The 14,713-nt window shown below is 37.6% G+C and overlaps 1 protein-coding gene across 1 annotated transcript in view; it reads right to left on the bottom strand.

Annotated features, from left to right (window-relative positions):
- The window catches only part of LOC107567288 (protein FAM184A-like), a 77,918-nt gene extending 64,331 nt beyond the window's left edge, over positions 1-13,587 (bottom strand). The window contains exon 1 of the mRNA XM_016252943.1: positions 12,993-13,587. Coding sequence (XP_016108429.1) covers positions 12,993-13,163 — 171 coding nt within the window. The 5' untranslated portion in view covers positions 13,164-13,587. The remainder of the gene's footprint in view (positions 1-12,992) is intronic.
- Between the last annotated feature and the right edge of the window lie 1,126 nt (positions 13,588-14,713).

The following is a 14,713-nucleotide window of genomic DNA, read 5'->3' as shown; positions in this document are numbered from 1 at the left end:
AAAACATCCCAGTTCTTGCATGGCCAGCATACTCACCGGACATGTCACCCATTGAGCATGTTTGGGATGCTCTGGATCGGCGTATACGACAGCGTGTTCCAGTTCCTGCCAATATCCAGCAACATCGCACAGCCATTGAAGCGGAGTGGACCAACATTTCACAGGACACAATCAACAACCTGATCAACTCTATGCGTGAGGCAAATGGTGGTCACACCAGATACTGACTGGTTTTCGGACCCCGCAATACAGTAAAACTGCACATTTTAGAGTGGCCTTTTATTGTGGCCAGCCTAAGGCACACCTGTGCAATAATCCTGCTGTCTAATCAGCATCTTGATATGCCACACCTGTGAGGTGGATGAATTATCTCGGCAAAGGAGAAGTGCTCACTAACACAGATTTAGACAGATTTGTGAACAAAATCTGAGAGAAACAGGCCTTTTGCGTACATAGAAAAAGTCTTAGATCTTTGAGTTCAGCTCATGAAAAATGGCGGCAAAAACAAAAGTGTTGAGTTTATAATTTTGTTCAGTGTAGTTAGTAGAATGTCTAAAGTAGACTATCAAAATAAAGTGTAACCTTGTTTATTATTTTGTGAGGGGAAAAAACAGAATTGTGAGATGTAAACTCAGAATTGGAAGAAAAATAGGCTATTAGCTCAATATTAGCTCAAAAATTAAGCTAGTCAATTAACAAGTCAAGTTTAATTATTAATAATTACTTTTTATTTTTACGAATTCTTTATTCTTTTGATGCTTTAAATTGATCAAAAGTGACAGTAAAGACATTTATAATGTTACAAAAAATTCCATCCAACTGTTTTCAACATTGATGAAAATAATAAATGTTCTTCTTCAGTAAAATTAGCATATTAGAATGATTTCTGAGGGATCATGTGACACAGAAGACTGGAGTGATGGCTGATGAAAATTCAGCTTTGCATAGCAGGAATAAATTACATTTTAAAGTATATTCAAATAGAAAACAGTCATTTGTAACTGCACTAATATTTCACAATAGTACAATTTTTATAGTATTTTGAATAAATACAGTAAATGCAGCCTTGGTGAGCATAAGAGACTTCTTTCAAAAACTGAACGATAAGGTACTGTATGTGGATTTTGATAAAAAAGACAAAAAAATGGAGTGACAGAATGGCGGGACATGCGATGGCGCCGTAGACGGCAGCCTCAGTGTTTGGCTCTCCAGTGTTTGTACTGTTTTTGTTCGTTTTTCCTGTTTTTTGTTTCTCAAACACGATCAGTTTTACCAGGGATGAGCTGCTGAACATTCGGCAGAACACACCACACAATCTTCTACCGGATTTCGTTTATTCGGACGTTTTGCTGAACGTTGTAGTCGGCGGAGCTGCTGCGTTGATCAAACGTTTCAGGACGCGCAGACGGGGAAGAGAGCCGGCATGCTCGTGAAGCTCAGGAAGCGCGGATTCAGAACGCCGTTGCCGAGCATCCATATGGCGAATCTCCACTCTCTACCCAACAAAACGGACAAACTTCTTCTGCTCTCCCGGAATAATAAGGATTTTTCACACTCTGCTGCTCTGTGTTTCACGGAAACCTGGCTGAATGACGCCATTCTGGACAGCGCGTTGAGTCTCCCGGGCTTTCAGCTGTTTAGAGCAGATCAGATCGGGCTTTCAGCTGTTTAGAGCAGATCAGATCGCAGAATCAATGGGGAAAGCGCGCGGCGGCAGGACATGTTTTTACATCAACGAAAGGTGGTGTACAGATGTTACAGCATTAAAGAAGATGTGCTGTTCCGATCTAGAAGCGCTTTTCATTAACTGTAAGTCGTTCTATTCGCCGCGGGAGATTCACTTGTTCATTCTCGTGAGTATTTACATCCCTCCGCAAGCACACGTGAGCTCAGCTTTACAGAAACTCGCTGATCTGATCACAGACACAGAACAACAACACCCGGACTCTGTTTTAATCATTCTCGGGGACTTTAATAAAGCAAATCTTTCCCGTGAACTGCCAAAATACAGACAGCATATTACATGTCCCACCAGAGACAGTAGTATACTGGACCATTGTTACTCCACAATAAAGGATGCATATCGCTCGGTCCCCAGAGCAGCTGTAGGACTCTCTGACCACTGCCTGGTTCATCTTATACCGACCTACAGGCATAAACTTAAATCTGCTAAACCTGTAGAAAAATCTGTAAAGAGGGGGACCAACAAAACAGAGCAGGCATTGCAAGCCTGTTTCGACTGCACTGATTGGAGTGTTTTTGAAGCAGCCACCAACGATCTGGACGAGCTCACAGAATCTGTAACATCATATATCAGTTTCTGTGAAGACATGTGCATCCCTACCAGGACTCATTTAACAGACTACAGAGAACGGTTCGGACTGCTGAAAGGATTATTGGTGCCCCCCTGCCTACCCTCCAAGAACTGTATTGACTGTATACATCCAGAGTGAGGAAAAGGGCTCAAAAAAATCACTCTGGATCCATCACATCCAAGCCATCTCCTTTTTGAACTTTTGCCATCTGGTCGACGTTACAGAGCACAGAATACCAGGACAGCCAGGCACAAGAACAGTTTCTTTCCCCAGGCAATCTACCTCATGAACATTTAATGTTCTCCCATTGTGCAATTTAAGTACAGTATGCGCAATAACCTTATAATTATTTATCACCCTAAACCCTAGTACATCCCTACAACTTATTTTATTTTATTCTATTCCTATTCCTATTCCATCTATACCACACCTGTACATACAAATTATTCTTTTTTTGTGGTTTATATTTATGCATGTGTATTTTATTCACATCTCATTTTTATTATCTGTGTGTTGTTGTTGTCTCCGTGTACTGGAAGCTTGTGACACTATAACAAATTCCTTGTATGTGCAAACATACTTGGCAATAAAGCTCTTTCTGATTCTGATTCTGATTCTGAACAAGAGAGAAAGATGGAGGCGGTTGATGATCTGAAAGTGTGAGGTCTTGAAGTCAACAATTTTTAGCACTTTCTGATGTGAAAGACAAGACATATTGGGTCCCTCAATCCTAACTGGAAATTTTCTACCACTGTCAAAACTTGCACAGGGGAAGAGAAGTCTGCATATAAAAAGAAAGGCAGGAAATCTGTCAGATGGCTCAGATGAATGAAATGTGAAGTCTGCGGTCCACTGGGCCTTGCCAATCAGTCGGGGGTCTGACTGAGGTGAGAGAACCCTCAACAAAACTCTGCACAACAACACACTGTATAAAGAACTCAAAACAAATTTGTGCTGCCAGGAGTGGGAAAAAAAGATGAAAACATTCTTTTATCTTCAGTTTTCCCCCGCCCTCCATGGCTGTTTTCAGCGACTGTTTATCCCGACGAGGGTGATGACAGAAGGGGCTGGGCAGAGAAGACAGCAGGGCCCCACCAGCGCAAGGCTTTAGGGAGCATAGCCTCCCTCTCCTGTCAGCACTGACCTGCTACAATAATGCATACACAGCGTCTTTATCCCCCAGGCCTTTCCCAGCACAGAAATAAAACCCAGAGTGTCTATTGCTCTGGCAGAGATATAGATTTTTTTTATATTATCTTGCTGCCCACACTAATGCATTTTTTCTATGTGTTGTACAAGTGGGACAATGTTGTTGGTGTGGTAAACGTCTGAGTGCTCCGAATACCAATTTGAATAAAAAGTGAGCAGTGTATCTGCGTGTATGTGCATGCACTGTGTGCACACATTTGACAAACAATGAATTTAACAAGCGACCATGGAGAATGCAAATGATTTTATCTGCATGCGAAAAAAAAGTCAAATGACTGAAAAACTAAAAGCAGAGTTCTGTAAAGATTGGATTTACTGTTATGTTATGACATTAAAAGTATAATATAATAATAGTTATTTAGAAATGTAATTAGAATCCAGTCTAATAATCAAAACAGATTTAGAGAAATTTAGCATCACTTGCTCACCAATTGATCCTCTGCAGTGAATGGGTGCCATCAGAATAAGAGTCCAAACAGCTGATAAAAACATGAGAAAAGGTTCACCCTCTGTTGTCCTTTTACATCAAAATCCACCGACATATTAATTTAGAACAGTTTCGGCTTGTAAACGGTGTTTGATCTCTGCATATTTCTCTCCTTAATTTCAGATGAGACCACTTTTTACTAAAGAAAGCAATATTATGGATAGAGGACTCATGTTTCAGATGGAAGCAATGGTTTAAAGATGTAAAACATCTTAAAGATCAATTAGTTTTTTGTTTTTTTTTAGAAAAGAGATTTTTGTTTCACAAGACATTAACTGATGGACTGGAGTCCTGTGGATTACATTTTATCAGCTGTTTGGACTCATTCTGACGGCACCCATTCACTGATGAGGATCCATTGGTGAGCAAGTGATGCAATACTACATTTCTACAAATCTGTTCTGATGAAGAAATGAACCTATCTAGATCTTGGATGGCCAGGGAGTGAGTTTATGTTCAGCATTTGGTTGAATTATTTCTTTACATGTTAAAATGTAAAATAGTTTTCAAGCTAATACACATGAGGGTTAAAATATACAGCAGAGTATTCTGGATGCTCAGAAGGGCATAAATTACCATGAGACTCAAAGGCAAGACTGGAGATACACTTCAGAATCAGACTGTGCAAAAACACCCATTTCATATCCTTTGAAGTGGATCACAGCTGTTATTTAACCGTCCGCTGGCATGAAAACACAAGCATTTTAATATTGAAGGTTGCTCAATGATGTAGATGCAGGTTAAAGATCCATGCTTTCAGTGGATTATCGCCAATGATTATATCGCCCGGCGTGAATGTAAGTGTGTGAGGGAGAGAACTGTCTGATCACACATGAGTGAACATTGCTTTAATGTTCTCTGTGTTTTCTGACCTGCGCTGTGAACCCATGATTGATCAGAGTTCTCATCAAAGGAGTGTGAAACCCATTTCCAAACTGTACCACCACATTTAACTGTCTAATAGTCACAAATCATCTAGATATTCTAATGGCACAACAGATGCTTTGTATAAATACTAGTAAACATATCCAACTAAAACATCTGTCATGTCACTAGAATGAGAAAAATCTAATTGTGTCAGTTCTACATGTTTAAGAACATAAATAATTGATTGTGATCAATCATGGCATTCTACAGTCAAATATTTTAACACAATGGCAGCAAAAGGAATATAATTACAACTGAAAAATATGAATGTAATAGAAAAATGTAATTGAATATTTTCATAAATACATAATATAATTATAAATAAATTCTATAAAATAATAACAATATAATTGACTAATTAAACATGATTTTTCAAAATATTAAATATAATATACATTTATGTATACACACACATAAATACATACATAGACAAATTAAATTACAGATAAGCCATCTGCACATGGTTATGATGAATGTCTGATTATATTGTCAAGTAGCCTCTCAATTTATGACATTCACAATTTTGCTAAAATAAATGTTTTCAATTAATTTTGTACATAAGGTGCATGCTTAACTTAATGAGGTCAGACCAGCAATAATGCAAATCCAAAAACTGTTCTGTGAAGGATAATATGACTGAATTATGGTTTGGTCTTGACAGGTGGCTCTTTTTTACTCCACTTTCTCCTCAAATTGCATATAACAAGCTACTAGGAGAAAGATATTCTGCATCCAAAGGTGAAACATTCAGGAAATGGGATTCTGAGCAAACAAACAAACAAAAAAGATTTCTTCTCAGGCAGAATAAACCTATTGGTGTGTCATTCCATGTACAAACTCCCGCATTAAGAAGTGAATGTCTAAGTTTTGCAGTGGAGGTAGTAATTATGTATGCTGCATGCTTATTAACTAAAGAAAATACACATTCAAAAAAGTCTCCAGTCTTGATTTTCTACCAGGGTGGCATAGGGAATTAACATAGTAATAAGGCTACAATTTCCCAACAAGGCTGCTTAGTGTTTTTATAAGCTACTGTAAGCGTGCAGCACCATTTCTTTGTGCTATCAGAGTAAGCAAGCTGTTCCCGAAAGGAAATATTGTTATAGTCCTCACATTCACTATTGCACCTAAGCCCTTGTGCCCTGGGCTTCCACCATCTGCCGTGTGGCAGGCGGCCTGCGCCTCCCTAGATAACGCAAGAATCATATTAACCCCTGGATTATGACACGCACATCCTCCTCTCATGCCGTGATTCAAGAGGTTACAACTGACTTCACATGCCAGGCTACATGGAACAGAAGCACCTGCTGTTATAACCCACAACAATCACATGCTAATTTGGTCATTTGAAGGAACTGAAGTTTATGAGGAACATTTTCTTTTAAGACAACGTTACAGGATAGAAAACTTAATTAAAAGAGAATGACCCATTTATGCGTCCCTATGGCAACTCAGTCATACTTTAGACTTTATAACGTGGCCTTCAATCTTGCATAAGCTTTAGTGTGAATATAATGTAATTATGTTACATAACATACAAGAATACTTCTCAGTAATGGTTTGACGCAATATATATCCAAGGGATAAAGCCAAGCTTGAACTACTTTTGTCTCAACTGGCGAATCATAGCTGTGTTATGTATTTCTAATTAGATTTATTGATTTTCAATGGCTACATTATTCTCTAATAATACAGATTATTCTGTAAGTCTGCATAGCAGCTTGATTTAAAATCCTCACTTAGGGCAACATTTAAAAAAAAATTATACTGGTTTGACAATTGTACAGAGTAGATTGGGGAATATTTCTTTACTACAGCCACATTTAAAATAGTAGTGAATCCTTATATTTGTATATGTATGGCCAATATACAAAGTATGGGCCATTAAAATGTAATATTTATACAGTTAAGTGAGTTTGTAAACCCTAAGTTTATAACCCCCCTTGCTTAAATTTATAATATAACAAAAATCAACAAAGTTATTTTGTTTTGTGCAATAGCTTAAATCAGGGGCGCAAAATGAAAAGCAAAATGCAATTTTATGTCTTATCTTGCAGATTCACTCAAATGTATATGGGCTAGGGCTGCACGATAAATCGGAATGGAATCGAGATCGCGATTCGACAGAAGCTGCGATTGTCATGCGTATCTTTCAGTGAAGCACGGTTCTGTGATCAGCAGTAAACCTCCATCCAAAGGCCAGAGGGCGCTCTCACGCTGAAACTCCAAATATGCCTCGCAGAAGAAACCCAGAAAATGCCTATTGCTGCAGCTGAATAAACAGAAGATTCAACTGCTTTCATTGATTCAACGTGACTAATAAACACACGACTACGGCAATATACGGTTTATCGGAGTTCTTATTATTCTAATTTTCATTAAAATAAAGTATATTTATAATGTAATGCCTTTATCACTGCTTAAATACTATGAAATATGTTGCGTGCCTTATTCTGTGTAAGAAGCCACATCATCTCACAGAAGGATTTATTTTAAACACTCGACTGACATTATGAAGTGAGTTTGGAGTAAAAATATGTTATTTTTAATATTGGTATTTTCACATGCTTTCAGATGAAGCAGCATTTACTTCACAGAGCCGTAGTTCACTGAGAAGCTATGCAAACAGCTGTCATTATCGCAAACGATTTCTTCGATTTCATAATCGTGCAATAAAATCGTCTGCGATTTTTTTGCGTAACTTGTCAGTGAACTACGGCTATGTGTAGTAAATGCTGCTCCATCTGAAAGCACGTGATGATTATTTCCTGCTGGTTACAGAACCGGCTTTACTAACAAAATGCGCATGACAATCGCATTCGATTAATCGTGCAGCCCTAATATGGGCCATTAAAATCTAATTTATAGAATGACAAAACGAATGCCAACCATTTTTTGTTAACATCCACAAAACACTTCAATCTCCTAAAGCATACAGATACAAAAAGACTAAACAACCAGTAAGAAAGACAGTAAAGACTGACAGAGACGGCTTCAACGGCTCAGTAAAGATAATTAGATATAAAAAGCTCAGAAGGCCAGCTACTGAAAGAGCATTTGTGTGAGAAGCATCAAATGTTTTCACACAAACAATCTGTAGGGGGTAAATTAATTGCGACGTGATGCTTCTGGAGTTTATTGATACCCATCAGGAGGCCGTGAGATCCAGACTGGGCCCATCTGGAGACTGGGAAGTGTGGATGCCAAGGTAACCCATAACCAAAGAGAAAAAGGCCAGTCAGGGAGACTGGTTTCAGCTTTATGAGTCTATCGAATTACGTTGAGCACCACATGAGGAAGTGGCTGACAAAGTCCTAATGCACTAACAATGCACTTAACTGTGGAAGGCAGAAAATGTTGAAAACATAAAAATGATAAACTTGTATCTTAAAACACTGTGCAGTCAGGATCTTGGGGTCTCATTACAGCTTTACTCAAACCAGCTGCATAAAACTTGAGCAAGACACATGACGGTATTTTTTTTTTTCATGCATGACCTGGTGTTAACCATATTTTCTACTGATTGAGAGGAAATACTGCAGTATATTGACTTAGAATGCCCTATTTTACTGTCATGATGAGTGAATATTGTTAAAAAATACCACACTAAATAGTGACTAAACACGACCCCTTTTAATACATGTTAACCAGGAGTCACTCATTTATAATCGCGGCATCGTCTGATAAAATCTACATGCATCTACACTAAAGAGTGGCTATGGGGGTGTTTTGGCTATATTACTTTTTTGTCTAATGCAGCGCACTGCCTGCATCTGAGTAACAAACTAAAAAAAAACAACAAACAAAAAAGTGCATGTGATATTAACAGACGAACTACGCTCATATTTATAATTCCAAACAATCAGTAAGCGACAGGTGCTAGGAAACGCTGTTTTGTACTCATTTATTGGCGAGTCGGCTGCGGTGCGGCCAACTGAATGCGCTGCATCTCTGCGGCTCACTGCACAGAACAGACGCAGAGAGAGGTGACACTTCTGCGGGAAAGTCAGACGTCGCGTTCGTGGGACAGCACTGGTGAAATCTTCCAACTGAACCATAGCTAAGGTTTATCCAAAAAAGTCACTAGGTTTGTCAGTATGAATATTCTATAGAAAAAAGCAGCTAAAAGGGTCTGAAAGTTGCTAAATCTAGTGCTAAAGTCGCGCGCGTGTGTGTGTGAGACGGTGGAGCTGATGGCAGGGGGCAGTGGATTTTGTGGATGAGTTCTTCTGTGTCATCACGTTCTATTAGTTCTACAGCTTCAGTTTCTGAACTTTCACGCTTAGTAACACATTCAGCTGTGCCCTCACCACAGTGCAACAGTGAAAAGGGACCCCTTTCAAACAGTGTCGCGTTCTGAACGTTGTTTAAGCAGCATACGTATTGCAGTATTTAAAAAATTGATATCATAACAAAAATAAACATATTCGGTATGAACCGGTATACCGCCCAGCACTACTGCATATCACACAAAAATGCAAAAATGCTTATATATCAAAACTTTGAAAAATGCTATTGGACACATTAGGATAACAGTGCAAACTTGGCAAAGTTTTGTATCAACAAGTAAAGTAATTGTTCATCCAAAGATGAAAGTGATCATCATTTTACTTTCTTTCTTAATTTAGAAAACAAACAAACAAACAAACAAAAAAGATATTGTGAAAGTCAAGGGATCCAAATGACATTGGACTTTTTTTGTAAGGGCAAACCAGAAAATAAAGAAAGTCAAACAGATTTGGAATGACATGGTGAGTAAATGATGACCGAATTTTCATTTTTGAGTGAACTATTCTTTTAAATTTACATTGAGTTGTCATTTTCAGTGTCATTTCAATTGCCTTGTGCATTTCACACAAAAATGCAAAAGGTTTATCCAATAGCACAATATGAAAACTATGCAAAGTTTTGTATCCAAATTGACTGATTGATTGATTTAACTTTTACTGTATTTAAATTTTATTTGATTTTCTTTATGGTCATCATTTTAATTTACTTTCAAAGTATATTTTTATGTGTTTGGAGGAAGAAAACACAAATATACTTTGAAAGCCAAGTAGACCACACATACTGTATTACAGGACCACTTTGACTTTCTTTGTATGGGAAAAAAAATTTAATTAAATAAAATGAAGAAAAAGTCATACAAGTGTGGAACGACATGAAGGAGAGTAAATGATGACAGCATTTTCATTTTTGAGTAAAACATTTCTCAACCAACAAACAGATGACACCTATGGATGGGCTAAATATCCAGTACAAAGCACAAAGAACTGTAATGTGATGTAAATATCATAAATTCTAAAATCCTCTGTGCACTTTTTTGATGACACATCAACTCTTCATGCCTCGCATATCCTTTAAAAGCAATGACCCAGGTGTCCATGTTTAATGACAGTCTGACAGGTACATCAATACTCAGCCAAAGCAGTGTAATCTCATTTATGAGGCGCAACCCGAGCTCCCTAAGGACGAATGAACTTCAGTCAGCGTCACTGTGCATGTGCAAGAACGGCAGTCATAAACCAGCAGATCTTCTGGAGGTTGTGACTGAACTTAATAATTGTATGGTAATTTATGATGCAAGGAAAATGAAGTCACACACATGAATGTTAAGACTCAGGTTCAATAAAATATGTATTTTGTTGCTCACTTTGTATTCCTGATCCAGTTTCTTTACTTATGGTTAGACAACAAACACAGATCAAGGCTTGCCTGAACCTTGCTTCTACAAGTACATTACAAAACACAATAAAATTGACAACCTTCCACAGAATAGAGGCTGTGGTTATGTGAAGACATTACATTTGATTTCTCTGTAATACTAATCTTCCAAGCAGGCACTTATAGTGATTATATCAACAAATAACTCAAAGACATATTTGCCATGAATCATTCTGACTATTTTGTGAACCAGTTCAGTCAATTCATTATGAAAGAACCAATTCATAAGAACAACTGGCTCACAATAAAAATCAACAATCTTGCACAGATTAGAGGCTTTGGGTGAAGACATTATATTTGATTGCTCTATAATACTAATCTTCAAATGCAGACACTTATAGAGGTCTAGTCCAGTAATTATATCAATAAACGATTCAAGACAATTTTGCTAATAAATCATTCTGACAATTTTGTGAACCAGTTGAATCAATTCTTTACAAGAGAAGCAAGCAACTCATATCTATTTTCCTCCCATGTAATAGAGCGAGGCTTTGGGTATTGTGAAGACGGTATATTAAAATTTTTTGTTTTTTCATACTAACCTTCAAAGCAGGCACTTGTACAGATCCAGTAATTATATTAACAAACAATAAGACAGATTCGCTAATGAATCATTCTGAGATCTAATCTGACCAATTCACTACAAAAGAGCCAACTCAAAAAAGCAATTGGCGTACAATAAAACCTGATGACCTTCCACAAAATAGAGGCTTTGTGTATGTGTATGTATTATCTCGATAATACTAATCTTCAAATCAGACACTATAGAGATTCAATCATTATATCAACAAATGAATCGCACCATTCTGTAAACCGGTTTCACCAATTCATTACAAAAGAACCAACTCAGAACAATGATTGTCTCACAAACTGAACATCACTATGGCTCTTAAACAAGTTTAGCTCTACACACCATTCATATCTAGCTCATGAAATATTTTATTTAAAAAAAATGTATATTCACTATAGAAATTTCCAGGTTTGCAAACTCAACGCTGATATTTCCAGGTTGTCCATGAGTGTGGGAACCCTGGCTCTAATACCTGAAAATTAATAGCTGAAGCAGGCTTGGAAACATGCCATTCCCATATCTCAGTCAGGCTAAGAGGATTATACTAAACAGCAGGTGTTGATAATATTCACAGATTAAACCACAAATATAACATACACAATTTTACGCAAGTGAATGTCCAACCTGAGGATGAAGTATGATCAGTGCAGATATTTTCAGGAAGACAAATTATTACTAAAAAATAACCAAAAAATAAAAAGGTATGATGACATTAAGCATATACAAACTGAATTGAAGCAAGCTTTAACCGAAGAACACATGTCCCAGAAACCACAGGAGCACATAAAGGGGTTCAAAACAACCCGTACTGGGTTCATAGATCAAATTCAGCTATAACTAATGCGTTTATGTGAGAAATACAAATTTGCCTAGCAGGCTTTGCAGATTATATAGCTATGATCCTTGTAGACAGGACCAGCACATTTTACACAAAATGGATTTAGGGCAGATTTTGCACTGCTTCCTTTTGAGGGAACAGCACCAGTCGGACATTTGGACACACCCCCTCATTCATTATTATCACTTTCAATTCTCATTGTGGAAATGATGTAGTGTCCAAAAATGTTAATAAATTAAAATACCTTTTCAAGTCACTCTGCAAACCCCGGGCTTCCCTCAACCTCTTGAGATGCACAGAGGGATGCTTTTTAAACAGTATTTAAAGAGTACACATGCTTGCCGCACACTTATGGGCCAGGCCCATACGAACAATATTTGTCAGTATTTTTTTTTTTAATGTCTTTCGGATATTAATCAGTCAGATGTGACTGGTACTGTACTGTATTAGGCCAAGTATTAAGATTAAGCCAGTACAAACAAAATTATTTTATTAAAGTTTATTTATATATGAAATAATATTGACCATATTTTTCTGATCCTATAACCAAGTGTTATTTTAATATCATTGAGATACTATCGCAGTTTTTATTATTATTTTGAATTCGTTTTCATGTTTACATTTTAATTCAATATATAGCTTCTTATTCCTTTTGATAACCAAGAAATATGACGATTTTGGTGAGACTTTCATACAACCTTTTTGTGAAATACACATGGCATATCACGAAATTAAATGTTTTGATTAATAAAAATGTCCACCCCTTCTGGTCATTTTAACCCCATTATGTATTCTAGGGTTAATCCGGATAGCAGGCCAGCCTGTTGTAATTTGGATAGGGGTCTCCGGTGGCACCTCCAATGCGCATCGCTCAAACAGCACCCATGGCATTACGCATCCCCAAAACGCGCACAAAATTACCTTGGTCAGCTGTGCAATCTTCTTGCTCATCTTCAGATGGAGGTCCTGCGTGTATTCGAGGGTTAACCCAGACGTGCTGGTGGATGTAGAAGTGGAGGTGCTGTTATATTTCCCCGTCGAAGTGCTGCCAGCGGGGTTGTAGTAATGCTGCCAGCCCGCTCCAGTCGCCATCTTCACGATATTATATTACTGTGGCTGTTATATACAGACTGTAATGGCAAATGGTAAAGGCAGGTGATCCCGATAAAGCAAAAACTAGAGTGACAATGAAGGCGTTAATCCACAAGAGTCATTATTTCATCCGGATTAAACTCATCTGCTCGTATTAGAAACAGTAAGCGAAAGCGCTGAGACGAGCAGCAGTTCAACCGCACATTTCGCTGCTTTCCTTGCTTCTTGTGAACTGACAGAAGATTTGTAGAAGGCATACATCAAATGTTTTGGATGCCCGGCAGGTGCGTCGCGTTTAAAAGGCCGACGGCGCGTCTAACACGTTTGTAAGAAGCGAGAGCCGGTGCAGGTGCGACCCAGGTTCGAGGCATTTCTGTCGGATGCGGTGCGAGCGCTGTTGCTGCACTGAGTCTGTTACCATGGATCATCTCAACAGTTTACATTATGCCAGTGACGTCAGTTCCGTCGGTCACGGTTCCTTTCATCTCCGCCTCCTGCTCTTTTCTTTTGGATGTGATGTAATGCGAAAGTCGTTGAAAAAGTAGCTGTCCCAGTAGGTGGGTGGACAGGACCTAAAATAAAATATCATTCCATTTTTGTTTCTGATTGTGTTCGTGCTTGAAAGTATTTTACTTTAAGCGTGTGTAGCTAAACCGTTGGTGTGAAGGGTACCGAGGATGAATAACAAATAAAAAAAATCATGAAATTATATTATATTATATTTAACAATTGTTCGTTTTTGTACTATTTGATGTAAATCACATGGGCTAGTCGTCACGCTTTAAAGCCAGTTAATATTTGTCAAGGTTATTTAAAAACAAAAGTCATTTTATTTACAAACAATATATGCTACAGTATAAATAAATAAATAAATAGGCCTAAATAAATAAATACAAATACAGTTCTTTGGAGAGGTGTTTTTTTTTAGCACACATTTTGTGATAACATGCCCCAAATGCATATGGAATATGTCATGAAACTATATAAGCTTTTCAGCAAAATTATATTTAAACTCAAGTAACACAGTTCAACTTGAATATTCATCAACTAAGAAAAAAAAGGGTTTTAATAATAATAATAATATACAGAAAACAGACGCTCCGCAGAAATTAAGCAAAGTGTTGTCTGAAGAAAGCACTTTACTATTTTCATGCTAGTTGTGGTTCACAGCTTAGCACACGTGCCATGGTTACAATCTGCTCATGTATTTCTTTACAATCCAGTGTGGACAACATCTATTAAAAATCTCTCCTAGTATAATGAGCAGGATATTTAAAAAGTCTGTACGCAGCCTTGAGGCATCTGAAATTCAGGAGCCAATGATCACGCTTTGAAAATTAAAATACATGTGGGCCTTACTGTGTATGAGCACTCTTATGCTGTAGTAGTGCATAATAATTTGATTTACAATAAGGATATTTTGTCGCACACAAACTAATATTACAAGCATTTCTCAACATGCAAACAGTGGCATGACTGCTGTTTTATTTAAAGGAATACTTCACCCAAAAATTTGCTGAACATTAACTCACCCGCAGGCCATCTAAGAT

This window comes from Sinocyclocheilus grahami, unplaced genomic scaffold, assembly GCF_001515645.1.
Source record: "Sinocyclocheilus grahami isolate Dianchi unplaced genomic scaffold, SAMN03320097.WGS_v1.1 scaffold1141.1, whole genome shotgun sequence".
NCBI classification, from domain to species: domain Eukaryota; kingdom Metazoa; phylum Chordata; class Actinopteri; order Cypriniformes; family Cyprinidae; genus Sinocyclocheilus; species Sinocyclocheilus grahami.
This window is presented reverse-complemented; position numbering and strand designations above follow the sequence as displayed.